The sequence below is a fragment of the Talaromyces marneffei genome, chromosome 3 (genome assembly GCF_009556855.1).
Source record: "Talaromyces marneffei chromosome 3, complete sequence".
NCBI classification, from domain to species: Eukaryota; Fungi; Ascomycota; class Eurotiomycetes; order Eurotiales; family Trichocomaceae; genus Talaromyces; species Talaromyces marneffei.
Genome location: NC_072350.1, coordinates 2,731,852 through 2,748,815, shown reverse-complemented (window position 1 = coordinate 2,748,815; position 16,964 = coordinate 2,731,852). Strand labels below are relative to the sequence as shown.

The following is a 16,964-nucleotide window of genomic DNA, read 5'->3' as shown; positions in this document are numbered from 1 at the left end:
TTGAAAATTCATCGCTGGGGGCTGCGTTGGGGGTCGCTTTGCCTAAGCCTGTGGGCTCTTGTTGTTGGGGTCCTGGTTGACGTTCTTCGTCAGGGGATTGACGGCCTGGGTTTGGGGCGGACATTTTTGTCTATTTTTTTTTTTCTTCTAAATCCTTGGAGAAAGTTTTAGGTGACGAGGTATCTGTTTTCTCATTAGTTTTGTGCAAGAGGGGGGAATGTTCGGCATCAGAGGTGTTGGGGTGTGGCACCTTTCTAGGCTGTGTGACTACTAGAGAGGTGTATAATTTCTCTAGTTGTTTGAAGATTTTGGGGTTATCAATGAGTATGGTAGATGGTATGTTTACGAAGTCTAGGAGCTGGCCATTTTATATAAGTCTTGACTGCTTTATTGATTGCAGATTGACTGTGCTTCATCATTGTGACGTTGTACCTGGAGAATGATATCAAGTCTCGGCATTGCGAGGTACTTCCTCTTAACTACCGGTAAGGGTTAGTTATGATGATTAGTCAGAATGCTTAACTAACTAAGTTAACTTAGGTTAGTTAACTAACTAACATAACTAACTAGTTAGTTAGTCTCGGTTATGCTCGAATGCATGTGTTTGATAAACATGATTCTCATTCCTAGTTACCCTTAAAACTATTTACTAATAATAACACGCCTGGTCACAAAAGAAATAAAAAACAGGCCTGCAATTCACAAGAAAAGAAACAACCATCACTCATTAGATAGAAATTTCAACAAGCAAGCGTTTACACAGGCTTGCCCTCAGTAACGGGAATGCTGGTATTAGTAGCGCTAGGAGCAACGCCTGAAGTTGGGGCAGTCACACCCTCAGAAGCAGCAGGTTGCCCTTCACCGGTGGCCGTTTTTCCAGTCTTAAGATCGGCCAGACGGCGAGCCTCATTATGAATGTCACGGACTTGCTTGTCGGTCTTAACATAGAATTCACGCACTTTCTGGCCTGTGGGTGTATCGAGCGCCTTCTCAAAGTACGAAGTCAAACCACGCCAGTGGCTCTGAGCCTGGTCAGTGATTTTGTACCTTTCATCCAGACCCTTGGCGCGATCAGTGGCCTTGGTCTTGTTGTCAAAGGTAGAGAGGGCAGCGGTGAAGCGGTTGGAGAAGCCGTGCTTCTGGTCTAGTGAGATGGCCTTTTGGATTGCTTGGTCGCTGATGGTGTAGCCGTGGGCGAGGTATTCGGCTACAATGCGGGAGCGGGGCTTGTCTTCTTGTTCAATGTCGTGTTGGTTCTCGTCCTTGGCTTCATGGGCGCTGGCCGCATGGCTGCCGGCGATTTCGTCGATGGTGTGAGCGGCCTCGACATGCACAGCTGCGGGGCCAAGTTGAGTGTTGTCAAGAAGGAGAGCGGTTTTGGCGGCTCTATAAACTGTTTAGTATGCTTCATTATTTCCTTCTGGAGGAAATAGGACGTACGTTTCTTTCTCAAAGGTTACAGTTGCAGACTTGGTGGCATCAGCTTCACCAGACTCGGCTGTAAGCCTCAAGTTGGAAATCTTTCCACTATTCATTCGTTAGTACTTATGACCTGGGTTGAAATACAATGATGCGAATCACCGATGATATCAGAATCAACATACCAGAAGCTGAAGAAATCGCGGACTTCTTTCTCAGTAGTCGCAGGGGCAATGCCCTTGACGTAAACAACGTTGCTTCCAGACATGATTGTCGAGTAGTCGGTAATTAGTGAGTATAATTATGTGATTTGAATGATTTGTGGTAGAATTGACCCTAAGAACGTAGTAGAACAGGATATGAAGTTTTATTTAAGGAAAAGAACGTCTGTCGTTGACGTGTGGGCAGTTCTTCTCAAGCGGGGAGGGAGCTGCTTGCGCCACAAATTCATGACGTAGGAAGAGGGGCTTGCTAAGCCACTTCCGATGTTGTCATTCAAGCCTCCGTTCTAGCCACATCATTTGACATGTGAATTTACCGAGTATAACCTGTGCAATTCTTAAAATAGTTTGATTGAGAAAAAAAAGGACAGCCTCTCAATTAAAGTTTCAAATGTAGGCAGCTACTACTTGTAGCTATTTTAGACTTCAAGTCAAGAAACGAAGAAGAGAGGAGAAAGAAATAGATTAAGGAAGAAAAGATTGCGGTACCATCTCTTGTAAACGCCATTCGATATTGCAATCTTTGCCCATCGCATAACCCAAGTTCTCAAAAAGAACAGAGCCAATTTTGTGGTAGTTGTTTTATGCCTCTGATAGTGTGGCATCCCGCAAACCGGTTACTAAACTATGGGCAGATGGTTCATCCGGAGACTGTGGATGCGAGCCACGATAAGCCCTGAGGGTCTGTTCTAGTTCACGTACTCGTCGTCGAAGCATGTCATTCTCCCTTCTAACAGCTTCAAGCTCTGCTCGGTGTTGTGCCGTCTCTTCAAATCGATTGCCTGCTGTCGACGAGATCGAGGTCGAACGCCGGGTTTCGGGTGGATATGCAGAATTGTGAGAATGCGATACAGAGCTGCGATGGCTATGTTGGCCCTGAGACTGAGATTGAAAGCCAACGTCACCGTAGGGTGACACGGGCTGACGCGGTGAAGTAACAGAAGGCTCACGACTGCGTCCAGCACGGGCGAACTCCCCTGAAGGTCGCGACGAAGGTAGGGCGGTATCGCGTGAAGGAGCAATGCTCGAAACACTTGCTGCCAATGCTGCCGATCCGGGAGGAATGTGGGAACTGAGGTTGGAAGACGACCGATGTTGACGGGATGCCGTAGGATGTACTGATACCTCCATAGAATCAGTGAAGCCTGTTGACGTAGAAGATGCCGTTGATGCAACAGATGCCGTTTGTTGTCTGAGGAGAGTTAACTCTCTTGTAAGGCGGTTAACCTGGATGTGGGGTTTTGAATTAGCATATAGTTTCCAGATAAATGTACTAGAGAGCACAAACCACTGCCTCTTGTTCTTTTTCCAACACCAAGTGTAAGTCAGCAGCGGTCATGGGACGAGGATGACGCAGAGGGCCTATATAGAAAGCATACGTGTCAATCTTTGTGAATCTAAATACAAGTATGCGGAACTCACCTGGGCCGAAACCTGCACCCCCAGAATCGCTAGTGATAGTAGATGACATGGCATTCGCTGGCATGGGCGGAGGTCCCATAATATGAGATGTCCGCTGTGAAGTGGAAGAAGAAATTGGGTTCAATTCAAGGTCAGGCGGTTGGGAAGTATGACGGAAATGAGGAGACGGAGGAACCGAGTTCAAATCGGGAGGAGCCATGGCTGGTGCTCGGCTGATAAACTCTTTTCTATGAAATTCCAGGAACAGGAATAGATCAATGACTTGATGATTTGATGATTAGGGCACGATGATATCAGAAAATGCCGATGATTAGAGATAAGCCAGGGCCCTCAACAGAAGATCATATAAACAAATCAACAGAATATGTGAAGGATTGATGTGCTCAGACCCAGGATTCCGGTTTTGTTAGACTACTGGGTGTAGCCGATGCTATTTAGACCTGGGTGATGATCTTGAAATGCTGTATTGGCAGGTGGACCTTGGGAATCTATCTGGTTTGCTGGCGTTCAAATGCCAGCCAGGGGAAACGTCATTAAACGAACACACCCTCGTTCTGGTGTGTTTATTGTCTTGGACATGGAGGGGAGGGAGTGTTCTGACGAGACAGGACAAAGAAGGCAGAAATAGAACGAAAGAAAGTGAAGATAGAGAGAGATGAAAGAAGGAGGATGCAGCATGTCGCGTTGGACGACAGCAACCACCCTGGTTGTGGCTTGCAGGATGCTGATTGGCTGCATCGAACATATCATCATGCGGGAGGGATCCACTTGTCTTTCCTTTTGTTCTGGGATCCCCAGCTTACTTAATCAGTGCCTCATTCAATCCAAGTCAATTGGTCAGTTGTATTGCTTCTATTATCTCCTCGACTGCCATAGCAATGGAAACGTTTCTAGCTCTCTGTGCCTTTTCAGAATTGGTCGTGCAATGACTTACTCTTCTCGAGAGCACAACACCCCGCGCGACCAAATGTGACTAAGGATGAGGTGCAGTACGGCGTACTATATTTGAATAAGCGACAAAATGTATTTTATACAAAAATTACATGCCCACAGCACACGCTATCCGTCATGTACGCATAGTTTTAATTGGCTGAATGACTTGGGGACCTATATATACCTAATCCAGATTTTAGACAACTACTACTACGTAGTATGGCCTATAATCAACCTTACCAATTTTATAGTATGCCGTATGCAGGCTTGGCGTCAACAAGGATCACCAGTAACTAACTAGCTTGTTTACTAGTTTATTAGCTCTCCATCTCGTTGTTATCTCTGCTACCACATACAACGGAGACACTAATCCCACAAATTACCGAGATACATATCTCGACCGAGGTTGCAGATATAACCAAGCCAACATAGTGTTCCTAGGAGAAGCGCAATCGAGATGCTGTTTCTCCTTGCATTGGTGCAAGTCGCAAGCGCGAGTCTCGCAACTGTGCATCGAGGGTTCGGGCAAAAGGTAAATAGCATCTCTGATATCATAACATCAACTTACATATGATGCGTTATAGGGATATCTGAGTACTGCAGACTATACAGGGCAACACCTAAGTACAGAAATCGACAGCTCAGCTGCCATTTTTCATGCCTACAATCTGTCTGTCCCAATAGATCATTTCCACAATGAATCGAGATATGAACCCCATAGCAGCGACACATTTGCCCTTCGATATTGGTTCGATGCTAGCCACTACAAAGAGGGAGGACCTGTGTTTGTCCTAGAAAGTGGAGAGACTTCCGGCGAAGGTAGTCGTGAATATTCTACTTCGTACTCGCTAGATACTGATCTCGTTGCAAGACCGATTACCATACCTGCAAAAAGGTCTAATCTCCCAACTGGCACAGTTGACAAACGGAATTGCCGTGGTCCTTGAGCATCGTTATTACGGTACAAGTATACCAACCAAGGACTTTTCAACGGAGAGCTTGCGATTCTTGACAACAGAACAAGCCCTTGCTGATGTGGCATATTTTGCTCAGAATATCATATACCCGGGACTTGAAGATCAGAGTCTTACCTCAAACTTTGTCCCGTATATTGCCTATGGCGGTTCTTATGCCGGTGCAATGGTCGCTTTTCTCCGCGTGACTTATCCGGATGTCTTCTTTGGCGCCATTGCATCTTCAGCGGTCACTGAAGCCATCGTTGATTACTGGCAATACTGGGAGCCCATACGGCGAAACGCCCCACAAGATTGTGTTCGCACAGTTGAAAATCTGACCGGTGTTCTCGACAGCCTTACGTCCAACACCGCCGCAATCCAAGATCTGGAAACACTATTCGGTCTTGAGGATCTCAGTTATGTTGATGACTTTGCAAACGTCCTAAGCTATCCGCTGTCAAGTTGGCAAGGAAGGAACTGGGATCCTACCATTGACGATCCGACCTTTTTCGAATACTGTGGCAATATCACTGTTTCAGACTCTCTTCTCTACAAGGACGCTACGTCAACAGACAAGATCGAAAAAGCAACCAAACTCATTACTACTGCTGGCTGGGGTGATAGCGAAGGAAGTCGTCAATTGACGACTCAACTGTTGAACTTTGCAGGCTGGCTTAATGAGACCATAGTCTGGCCCTGTATCGGCAGAGGTCGAAGTGCAGATTCATGCTTCTCGTCCCACAATGTAACCTTCTATGAACAGGATGACCTGGCCCAAGACTGGAGACTATGGGAATATCAAGTCTGTACCGAGTAAGCTATCCCCCCCCCCAACCCATTCTCTAACTAAATGAAACAGATGGGGCTACTTCCAAACCGGCAGCAGCACACCCCCCTCCAAACCAGCCATGATCTCACGCTCCATCACAGTCGACTATATGAGCTTACCATGCAAATACGCCTTCAACATCACCTCGCCACCTGAGGTAGACACAAGAATAAACCATCGATACGGCGGCTTTAGCCTCTCCTATCCACGTCTTGCATTTATAGGCGGCAAAGCAGATCCCTGGAGAGAAGCGACCCCCTTTGCGGATGATGCGCCTGGCCCAGGACGGAAGAATACGTTGAATAGACCGTTTGTGGAGATCGAGGGGGGTGTTCATCACTGTAAGATCGCCTTCCTCTCAAGATTTTTCGTTTCTTTTTTTGTTATTGACTATTATGTAGGGGACGAGAATGGCCTTTTCCCCAACGAGGCGACACCGTCATTGCCGCCGAAGCCAGTGGCGGATGCGCAGGCGTATGAGCATGAATTTGTGAAGATGTGGCTTTCGAGTAAGTTCCCTCTCCGATTCTCCCTTCAGACTATTGCGACTAGGAAGGCTGATTGGATGATGTGATTGATGTACAGTGAAAGAATGGATACGACTAACTGGGGAAGGACAGGGTCCTTTGTTCGGCCTTATTTAGTCTGACTATTCAGGTTTTAGGATAGTTAGGTCCGTTTTAGTGGATAACGTCGACGTGTATATAGATTATAGACCGAGACTCAGGGATGGCCCCATGAGAGTTTAGAGTTTAGAGTATCTAATGACAATCGTTTTACTTTCTCAAAATCCTTTCCATTCACTCAAAATGCAAATGCAAATAAGCTCTAAATCCGATCAAATAATGACTATCACCTAGTTATATCGATCCCTTCATCAACCAAACAACACACAAATCAACCAAAATGGAAAGACGCAAAACACAGAAAGAGAGAAACCCGGCTACAAAATGCAAGATATATCTTCATTTCAGTTCGTTCATTCATTCTCAAAGGAAGGAAATGAAGGGATCGACTGAGAAGGGAGGGCCGCCCAAGTAGAACGAGAAAAGGAAAGATGCAAAGAGAAGGAGAAATATAAACGAAAGAGTACATTGATATGTAAGTGGGAGAATGTTGTGGAGCATCTCCAATGTATGTATGTGATCGTGGCCAGATGATAAGACAAGAAAAGACGAGTTCAAGGATGGAATGGGAGGAAATGGTTGTATGAATCAGGTATTGACAAAGATGAGAATAGTACAGTCCAGCTGAAATGATGATAACGTAAACAAAAGTCGGATTGAAGGGTTCCATCAGACGGTCGTCTCTCGCGAAACTTCTACTGAATGAGTGTTGAGTTCCTTAGGAACGATGCTATGCACGGAGTCTTGTGGAGGTAAAGGAGAGTGGGTATCGACCGGCGGCGTCGTAGTGTTCTGTTGATGAGTTGCATCCTCTAATGGCGGTGTTTTTGAGATTGTGGGAATAGTGGTCGCCGTGGTAGAGGACTGCTGTTGGGCAGTGTCCTCGACGTGTTCTGCATGCTCTGCAACGCCATTAGACTTTTCCTCATCACCAATCACAGCTGCGAGACTTCGAAAGTTGAACATTGGCTCTAGTGCCGGGTTGGATGATCCTGCACCTGTATCTGGTTGTTCGGCTGTTCCCGTTTCGAATGAGGATGAGGTCGATGAAGCGGTAGACATGTGTCTTAGATGGGAACGCCGCGACGGCTCAGTAGGGGAGGGTTGTGTAAATGAGTCCGAGTCATTGCGACTAATAGTCTGTCCGGTAGAAGTTGACGTCGCACCAGCATCTGCTGCTTCCGCATCATTCAATGCGGCCACCGTAGGGGCCGAGGCTGTACGGTCAACTTTCTTCCCTTTATCTAAGTTTGTCGGGGTTTCCCCGGTAATCGATGACGAACTACTATCCGCTCGACTCGAGGTTCCACTGCTACGAAGTGTTAGACTCGCCTGGCTGTTGCTATAAGTAGCATTCTTCCGCATGGTCTTCTCCGTTTTCTTTGCTTCTTTCTCTTTCTTCTTGGCTTCCTTGCGCATTTCTTTCTCTTCCTTTCGCCTCCGTTCCTCCTCACTTGCCAGACTCATTCGAATCGCTTCCATCATCATCATCTCTTCTAAGTCATCAATCCGACTGCGTCTGGAGCTGTCCCGAGGAGGTGCTAATCCGCCGCCTTCCGCGCTTCCGGTAGTGGCAGTTGAGTTTGATTGCTGTTCACCGGTAGCAGCTCGCCGTTCTGAAAGAAATGCAAGTGCATGGAGAGCTGTCGAGCCGGTAGGTCGACTTGACGGGGTCTGAGTGCCAGAGCTAGTTCCTCTAGCTCGTCCTAGAACACCACGACGTCCAAAGCTTCGTGACTCAGAGCCTGGTGCATTCATCAAGTATGCGGCAGTATGGAGAGCAGTAGCCGCTGCTGATCGACGAGCTGCATGTGCTCTTGCATTTGCTAACTTTTGCGCCCAATCCGGTCGGACTTTGTCGGTCGTAATCACAGTCGGGTCGCTAGCAGAAAGGGATGTCGCTCTACGACGTCCTGTGACTGGCGGCGAAGCCATAGAACCAAGGGAGGAGCTTGATGATAGTGGAGAGGTCGCTGAGGCTACTGCTAGTGCATTAGAGCCCGCATAGGCCAAACCACGTCGGAATGGTGGGGGAGCATAAGTGACTCCAAACTCGGGCTGTACGCAAAAGGGACATGCAGAAGGCTCAGATACAAGTTGGCTTTCTTGATTCGAACCACTGCGCTCTTCGCTCGACCCATTTTCCGCGTTGGCGTTCTGATCCTGTGGCTCTCCATGCTCTGGAGGATGCGGGTCCGGTCGCTTGATCTGCACGAAACATTCTGAGCAGATTGGTTGATCGCAACATCTGGTATGATTGAGGTATGGCGGATAGTAAAGGAAGCAAATCGGGCATTCGCTAGCATCTTTGTAAAGATAGGCTTCCAGAGGTTGGCCGTTCACGAACGGATCGTGCGATAGCATAATCTCGCGTGGGCCGACCTCTACAGGTTGGATATTCTTGCTGCCTGTCAAAGCAGCCAAAGTCTTTGCGCGACTTCGGAAAAGTGGCGAGGTGGATGTGCCAGACGCGATCGGTGATGTAGGCGATGGTAATGACTGGGCCGGGCTCAGCGCTGGCAAGCTTGCAGTCTCTGAATGCGCAGATAGTGGTCTTCCGGATGCTGATGGAACGGTTAAAAATTGTGCGCCTTTCCCTGAAGATGGACCACCATCTTCTGTGTTTTTTGAGGGTGGTGTAAATTGTAATTCAGGCGGTATCTCATCTGGTGGAGGAATAGGCAGTCCTCGGGCTGCAGCCATCAGCTGGTGTTCAGTCCAGGACTCTGAGAAATCATTCAGTCCACGCCAGAAAGGCGCTAGACGTCTCTCAATCTATACTTCCGTGTTAGCGAATTAACTGTTTCGTCATGTCAGAATTAACGTAGATGCATAACGAACCATGAGCTGACGAACTACATCCTTGTTAAAGTCTTCTGTCCCAACGTAGACACCTTGAGTGACCAAATATCCACCATCGACATGCTCCTCCTTCATACTCCGCTCTCTTTCCTTCAGTCGGGCGGCTCGTTCCTTTTCCTGGCGTCGTGCTTCTCGATCTTGTTTTGTTTCTCGTCGTGTTTCATGAACAATGGCCTCTCGGTCGCCCGATCCGCTCCCAATGCCGAGAAACGAAAGGTCATGTCGACTGGAGCGGTGTGATCGAGAAGCGTGATATGGGGAGCGGCTCTGATCGGATAATGAGCGGTTTCTGTGTGACGCCGACAAAGGAGACCGCGCCTCCTTTGTCTGTGAATTTCCCATTGCAAATTCTAGTTGTTTGTGTTCATCCGAGGGTGGTTGCGGATATTGTGTTGATAGGTGATAGATGACATAAACCACGGAGCTCTAACTTAATGCGAGACCGACCGACTCATATAGAGAGGCCTGGCCACATTGAGAGTGGAGGTCCTGCCGAGGCGAGCGATCGATAGTGCAGTAGTGCTAGATAGGGAATAGAAGGTGTGATGGCGAAGATAATAATATTTAGGTAGGACAATCCAGCAGCATGAGCAGCTTCATTCAAGCAAGTGTGGCCATGTGAACCGAAGACAGACAGAGAGAGTAAGAGCGTGAAGGCCGGGGAAGGCAGGTAGGAGGGTGACCAAGACACTAAGGTGGCCTCCACCTGAGCGCTACAGACAACGTAATTCAGGCTGCGTGGAAACGGTGGCGCGGGCGGAATGACCGGATGCGTCCAATCCCAGCAGACACAACTAATGCTACTAAGACTAGATGGACTAGGCAGATTTTACTTCCACACGGGTCTAGAATAATAAACAGAGAAAAGAGAAAAACAAAAGGAAAAAGCGATCCCAATGTGCTTGGTTTGGGCCATCCCGCTTATCAGTTGGTTACTACGTGGTCAATCTCAGGTAACTTAACTAACTAGTTAGGGCTGTTAGTTATTATCTAATGTGGTTATCAGGTTATCAGCTGAGGCTGTACTCCGTGATGCTGAGCCCAACGCCAATTACGATTGATTGATTGCAAGATTGCGGCTATCAGTGCCAGCGGGGGAGACTGATAAACTGGCCGATGACCACAACAACACCAACACCAACATCGTAATTCATGGGCATGGATAGACGCTTGTGATAGTGATCTGCAGATCTGTCTTTCCATGGATTGGCTGTATTGAATTCTTGATGGTGACAAGAGACCATTAAATGAATTCAGTGTCAAAACACGGGCAGTGTCTTCTCGGAACATTACCAGCACTACCGACAACCCTCGGTGTTGAAACAATTGAGAACCTTGAGAAGCGAATGTCCCCTGATTCATATGATGTATCATTTGATAAACAACAATAGTATGTAACATCGGGCGATCAAAGGCCTGGATGTGATCTGCTTATTAGGTGCTTTCGTCAATGCATGGGTGTGGAGTGGTTGACGTCAGGCGGGCAATGTGCAAGAGAGAAATCCGGCTGAATGCCCCAAAAATTGCCGACACCGGAGTGGCTGGGACTGTGGCTGATGAATTCTCACCGCCTCGAGCGGATTTGTGGCTGGTGCCAAAATATTTCTGTCTCGAAATTAGTATTAGCGCTCGTGGATGCACCTACCTCGTGCTCATTGAAGCTCGATTGACAGAGTAATGTTTAATCTACTTTGACGAGTTGTATTTCAGTCAAGATTTTTTTTTTTTTTTTTTTTGAAACGTCTCAATCGGGTCGCCCCGGCTTTCAGAGAAATTGACTCGTCGTCAATTTCCAACTTAAAATTTCATTCTTTGTTTTCGAAGACCGTTCAATCGGCAGACAACAGAAATCAACGACACCAAAGTTCGATAGCCTCAATATGCTGCAATGACAGACTCCATAACTCGCCTTCATATTTCGCCTCTCACACCAGCACTGCTGGATTCCGTTCTAAACCCGTCGATCCGACCCTTAGCGACCGACATTTCCTTCCATAATATAGCTACATTCCCCGAAAACGATTACGGTTTCATTACTCTACCGTCAATGGAGGCAGATAAATTAAAGAAAAAGCTGAATGGGTCTATCCTAAAAGGCAAAAAATTCAGAGTTGAAGCTGCACGAGAAGACCCGAAGAAGAAAAAGGCCACGACAATTGAGAAGGATGTGTCTCCCAAACCGACAAAGACCTCGTCAAAACGAAAAGCGGAGGATGCGGAGGACAACGTACTTGATGGATATGAGCTACCCGCCGACAGACAAGTGAAACGAGGATGGACTGAACCCGCGAGCGCAAAGAGGTTAAAGAAACAGAAAAAGGCCGACAAAGAAGCTTCCAAGTCCAAATTACAACCCAAGTCCAAATATACCGAAAAGGAAGAATGTTTGTTTAGGATGAAGATGCCGCCGAACAAGATGTCTGAAACTATTTCGAAGAAGAACAAGTCTAAAAAGACCAGAACACCGAACGAAGTGGTAGTCCATGAATTCGCGCAGACGTTCACGCATCCATCTTTCCTGAAGTCTAGCGCTAGTGAGAAACCGATTACTGCAAAATTTGAAGAGGGAAAGGGCTGGATGGATGAAGATGGTAATGTGTTAGAGGAGATGACTAGCAAGAAGGCTAGAACCGCAGACTACCACCCAGGGAAGAAGGATGACGCTAAGGAACGTCCTGTTGTCAAGGAAAAGTCTCGAAAAGCAGCCGCCAAAGAAAGGAAGCAGTCGCCCACTCCTGATGAAGCGTCTTCGTCTGAAGAGGAAGAACCGGACTGGACCTCGTCTAGTGGCTCTTCGGAGAGCGAAAGTGACGAATCCGACAATAACTCTGGTAGTGAGTCCGACGACTCCTCGATCAGTGACCGAAAAGCGAAACCTATGAAGAATGTTCAAACGACGGTCAAATGCAAAGTTACCAAGAATGATGAACGAAACGAAGAAGAAAACAAATCACCCAGCGAGAGCGACAATGATCTGGAAGGCAGTTCTGAGGTTGATAGCGAAGCCAAGCCGCCAACATCTTCTGAGCCCGCCGAAGCAACAACAAACCTCCAAGAGGTGCATCCTCTAGAAGCCCTCTTCAAGCGTACACCAGCAGAAAAGAATGTTTCAGAATCTCCTAAGCCAACATTTTCTTTTTTTGCTGACAATGACGACGACATTGAAGATGAAGAAGAAGCTGCAACTTTACCACTCGAACCATTGACGCCATTCTCCAAACAAGACCGTCAAATCAGAGACCTGAGAAGTGGTGCGCCTACACCAGATACCGCGGTATTTAATCGACGCAAGCTTCTACTATCAGAAGGTGATAACGATAACGATGACGACGAGGAAATGGATACGGACGATGATTATGATCACACTCAGTTACTAGCTCAAGAAACTCCTTCAAAACCAAGGATCGAGACAAGTACTCAACGACAACCAGAAGAAAGTGACTTTGTGAAATGGTTCTGGGAGAATCGTGGAGACAATAACAGAGCTTGGAAACGAAGAAGACGGGAGGCAGCGAAGGAGAAGAGACAGCGCGAGAACCGGCGCAAGGGGTTGAAGGGGAGAGGTTAGCGATAAAATAATGTCTGTCTGAATAACTAGATATCTGAATCTTCCATTTAAAACAAAACAAAATTCATGATTATATTCCATTCTTTGTGTTCTGTCGGTTGTATATCATCACGTGACCCGATAAGATATTGAGATGGTTAGCTTCGGAGGTCCGAGAAAGCTTCAGTTGCAACCTCATTCATCATCTATTTGATCGGGGTGCACTTCGATGTTGTTACTCCAACTTCATACATCAACATGAAAGGAGTGTCACATATACTACAATATCTACTCTTTTTGAGTATCTTCTCAGGCCTTACGGGAGTATTAGCTGCAAGTAAGTCATACTCGCTCGCATAGCACGCCCTTTCGTCTCGAAAACAAGAACTTATGCTTATATATGTCTATTTACAGAACCCTCGTCATTTTGCAAATGCACATGTTTCTCGAATAGCACAATCATCGAACTCCGACCTATAAACACAGACAAAGACCTATCGGACGGCTTATTGAAACGAAGCGCCGAATCATCGGCATCATGGGGATGGGATTTCAACGATTACGCTACGGCCAAAATTATTGCGCGAGAAGACTCAAAAGAGGATGGTGATACTAAGAATAAACAAACGCCAAGCCGTAACCGAGGGTTGACGTGTAATGACTGCAATCGCGCATTCTGTCTGGATTATAATTTGCCGAAGTGTAAAGGCGCAAAGGAGGAGGATGTTATTGCAACTTGTTTCCGTGCGTTTTCTCCTTCCAATTTTGATTTTTGCGGTGTGTCTAGATGAGATAGCCCGGCTAATGTGGACGAATGGTAGAACGGGATTCGAGGAAAGATGAAGCAGTGGTTATAATTTTTATACTTGCGACGAGTGGCTTGCTCATTTGGGCCATTCTGCGGCCTTGGGTGCAGGGGTGGGTAGAGGTTAGTGGACTATCGGAGAGGATATCCAAGGAAATGGAATGTTGTCGGCTGACGTTCTGATCTACAGGCTGCGAGAGAGCGAAGGAGTTATATTCCGGTTTCGCATGGAGGGGGAGGGACTGACTAGCACTAGGTCATATATGCTCTGTCTATGTATATAATACGATCTCGGTTCGATTATGTTGATCTTGCTTGTATGATACCTCGAATTTGTTTCCCAACGGCAAACTCTATCCAGAGATGGAAATAGACAACATATGATGCGTCCACCGAGAAGCGTGCTCGGCGTGACTAATACCAACACAAGGTGAATGATCAAGGTTGCAACTACGCCGGAAGCCTTGATAAGAGAAATCCCTTGATGTAGTACAATTTCGAAAAGAGCGGTCACCGGCCGGAATCGGTTCATGACGACTACCTAGAACTTTCCATCTTCCATAATCTCACCAGCACACCGCTCCTAGCGCCAACCGATGATATCTGGGCGAAATTTACTCAGCCATCTGCTACGCTTTTGAAAACATGTGCTCTGGAGAAAACGATCATGGAGTTCAATAACATGGGGGTTGAATTACTGTTTGTACAAGACAGGCAGCACCAATCAGAGAGACGCCTGGGCTGGGGCACGGCGCCAATGCAACGCTAAGCGGGCGCTAATGTTATCAGAATGAATTCCAATCTCAAGCTTTTCGCCATCAGTACGGCATTTACATGTAATTTACATCTAATCGAGGGAGGATGGCACAGAATAAGCGTAAAATATTGTATAGCCTGTGTAACAATGGATTCTTTCATTGTTTGCTGGTTGCCATCGTTCCTTATCAGTTGACAGCCTTCCTATCAGAGCGCCTGCCTGGTGCAACCCAGGGAACGGCCTGTACCAGAGAACAATTTTTACACGTGCATACATAACCTACTATAGTACATATTCCCCTCTTCTCTGTCTATCTTCCTCTTTTTTCTCTATATTCCTTCTGTATTTTGTCTTATCTCGTGACACCATCCAAAGTCTATCCACTACCTGCTACTCCGACCAACTCAGCAGATATTATTCAGAAACAAGTTGCCCGACTATATCCTGTGAGGAGAAGGGCAAGATAGATAACATCACGATCAGCAGCCCAGTTGATTGTGACACAAGAGATTAAGGAAGGCAGACTACGCAGAGAAAGATCAATTTCTTATCTTTACTTGATATCTTCAGTCACTAGACAAAGACAAACGAGATCAAGAAGGAATTATCTGCGTGGCTGCGGGGATAGGAAGTGGTAAGAACTGTTCAAGAGTCAAAAGAATCATGGTATCAACGCCACAGACAAGACCAATCTCGAACGACGATGCATTTCCTTCGCTGCAGCTCTTTCTTTTGGGTAAGGTTTTTTTTTTTTTTTTTTTTTTTTTTACGATTTCAACAACGATATTTAGAACATTGATTGACTCATAGTGCAGGCATCTGCCGTGTGGCGGAACCCATCGCCCTCACTTCAATCTTCCCATACTCATGGGTAATGGTCCAATACTTCCACGTCGGCAACCCAGATGACGCCTCCTTTTACGCCGGAATCCTAGTCGCCGCCTTTTCGCTCGCTGAAGCCATGACCGGAATGTTCTGGGGTGCACTCTCCGATCGTATTGGCCGCAAACCCGTTCTATTGCTTGGTTGCGCTGGAACTATGCTTTCGCTGCTGATTGTCGGGTTCGCCTCGAGCTTTTGGGTAGCCCTCCTTGGTAGAATCATTGGCGGTGTGCTTAATGGAAATATAGGTGTGATTCAGACCATGGTCGGTGAGCTTGTGAAGCGTCCAGAACATGAGTGTAAGTCTATTCCTGATAAACTCGATATGACATCTTATGCTGACATTCTTCCAGCTCGTGCTTATGCCGTGATGCCGTTTGTCTGGTCAATTGGCACTATTCTCGGACCTGGTAAGTTTCCTTGCCTGAATTTCATTTCGGTATTTCGCTAACAGTAGGCTAGCCGTTGGAGGTTTATTAGCCAAACCGGTTGAAGGGTTCCCATCCATTTTCTCCCCAGATGGTATATTCGCAAAGCACCCATTCCTATTGCCTAACCTCTTCTGTGCCGGTCTCCTTTTGCTCAGCATTGTTGGAGGCGCTATACTTTTGCAGGAGACTCATCCCGAGTTTCAGCCACGATCATCGGAGTCAGATTATAAAGTGAATGTTGAAACACCATTAATGGCTGCCGCCGGTGCTACGGCTAATCCCGGAGTTGATCTTCGCGCTGAATCGTATGGCACGTTCAATGAAGTCAGTATGCATTCGAATGAAAGCTGGCGCATTGATGGTGAGACCTCCAAAGAGAGATCATCCTCACCGCGACACGAAGTGGCATTCACATCCCAGGTTCTGATGTTTATTATTGCACTGGGCATCTTCACCTACCACTCGATGACCTTTGATCATCTCCTCCCGATATTTCTCCAAGACAAGCACCAGGTCGATTTCATTCCACATTCATTTCCTCGTATCTCCGGTGGCTTGGGACTGTCTACGCGAACTGTTGGATTCATCATGTCTGTCGATGGATTGATGGCACTCTTCATTCAAAGCGTTATCTTCGCTCCTTTGACCGATTGGCTGGGTGTTTGGAGACTCTTTGTGCTCATCACGGCTTTACACCCGATAACGTATTTCATCATTCCCTTCCTCATCTTGCTTCCATCAAACATCGTCTACGTTGGTATATATACCTGCCTAGCGATCCGTAATATCCTTTCCATAGTCGCCTACCCAGTTCTTCTCATTCTCATCAAACAATCCAGCCCTTCTCGCTCCGTCATGGGTAAGATCAACGGATTAGCTGCATCAACCGGTGCGGCATGCCGTACAATTGCTCCTCCGATAGCTGGGTATCTGTATAGTGCCGGAACAGCCAGTGAATGTACCGCCATTGCATGGTGGAGTAGCACTCTCATCGCGTTGATTGGTACCTCTCAGCTATGGTTCGTCAAACGTCGCAAGGATACAGTTACGGTACGGTCTGCAGCGCCGTGCTTGGCTGCTGCCGGGCCTCCTGCTTCTGATAGCCATCCACACGAAGTGATTCATGTGATAGTGAGTGAGGAGGATTATCAAGCTTGAAGCTATACCCGATACCTCTTGATGGGGTCCTGATTATGGATAAGGCGAGTCTCAACCACACATATATCTCGTCTTTCTTTCACCAATACACACAAAAAATATTATATAATACTTGG

The 16,964-nt window shown here is 46.9% G+C and overlaps 7 protein-coding genes across 7 annotated transcripts; 4 read left to right on the top strand and 3 right to left on the bottom strand.

The window, feature by feature from the left end:
- Positions 1-755: 755 nt before the first annotated feature.
- On the bottom strand, positions 756-1,687 carry EYB26_004738 (uncharacterized protein; the record flags this gene model as incomplete). Its single annotated transcript, XM_054264029.1, has 3 exons — positions 756-1,386; positions 1,441-1,527; positions 1,605-1,687. 3 exons carry the CDS (start codon positions 1,685-1,687, stop codon positions 756-758), a joined length of 801 nt encoding a protein of 266 aa, XP_054120004.1.
- Positions 1,688-2,222: 535 nt separating this feature from the next.
- On the bottom strand, positions 2,223-3,261 carry EYB26_004737 (uncharacterized protein; the record flags this gene model as incomplete). Its single annotated transcript, XM_054264028.1, has 3 exons — positions 2,223-2,867; positions 2,929-3,002; positions 3,063-3,261. The coding sequence occupies 3 exons, from the start codon at positions 3,259-3,261 to the stop codon at positions 2,223-2,225; spliced, it is 918 nt and encodes a 305-aa protein (XP_054120003.1).
- Positions 3,262-4,452: 1,191 nt separating this feature from the next.
- On the top strand, positions 4,453-6,424 carry EYB26_004736 (uncharacterized protein; the record flags this gene model as incomplete). The annotated part of the gene is made up of 6 exons (XM_054264027.1): positions 4,453-4,527; positions 4,580-4,814; positions 4,867-5,764; positions 5,811-6,121; positions 6,182-6,289; positions 6,366-6,424. The coding sequence occupies 6 exons, from the start codon at positions 4,453-4,455 to the stop codon at positions 6,422-6,424; spliced, it is 1,686 nt and encodes a 561-aa protein (XP_054120002.1).
- A 651-nt stretch (positions 6,425-7,075) lies between these two features.
- EYB26_004735 (uncharacterized protein) lies at positions 7,076-9,610 on the bottom strand (the record flags this gene model as incomplete). The annotated part of the gene is made up of 2 exons (XM_054264026.1): positions 7,076-9,181; positions 9,248-9,610. 2 exons carry the CDS (start codon positions 9,608-9,610, stop codon positions 7,076-7,078), a joined length of 2,469 nt encoding a protein of 822 aa, XP_054120001.1.
- A 1,546-nt stretch (positions 9,611-11,156) lies between these two features.
- EYB26_004734 (uncharacterized protein) lies at positions 11,157-12,836 on the top strand (the record flags this gene model as incomplete). Its single annotated transcript, XM_054264025.1, has 1 exon — positions 11,157-12,836. One exon carries the CDS (start codon positions 11,157-11,159, stop codon positions 12,834-12,836), a length of 1,680 nt encoding a protein of 559 aa, XP_054120000.1.
- Positions 12,837-13,073: 237 nt separating this feature from the next.
- Positions 13,074-13,870, top strand: EYB26_004733 (uncharacterized protein; the record flags this gene model as incomplete). Its single annotated transcript, XM_054264024.1, has 4 exons — positions 13,074-13,152; positions 13,230-13,559; positions 13,637-13,743; positions 13,811-13,870. The coding sequence occupies 4 exons, from the start codon at positions 13,074-13,076 to the stop codon at positions 13,868-13,870; spliced, it is 576 nt and encodes a 191-aa protein (XP_054119999.1).
- Positions 13,871-15,040: 1,170 nt separating this feature from the next.
- Positions 15,041-16,848, top strand: EYB26_004732 (uncharacterized protein; the record flags this gene model as incomplete). Its single annotated transcript, XM_054264023.1, has 4 exons — positions 15,041-15,113; positions 15,193-15,558; positions 15,613-15,669; positions 15,722-16,848. The coding sequence occupies 4 exons, from the start codon at positions 15,041-15,043 to the stop codon at positions 16,846-16,848; spliced, it is 1,623 nt and encodes a 540-aa protein (XP_054119998.1).
- Positions 16,849-16,964: the final 116 nt, after the last annotated feature.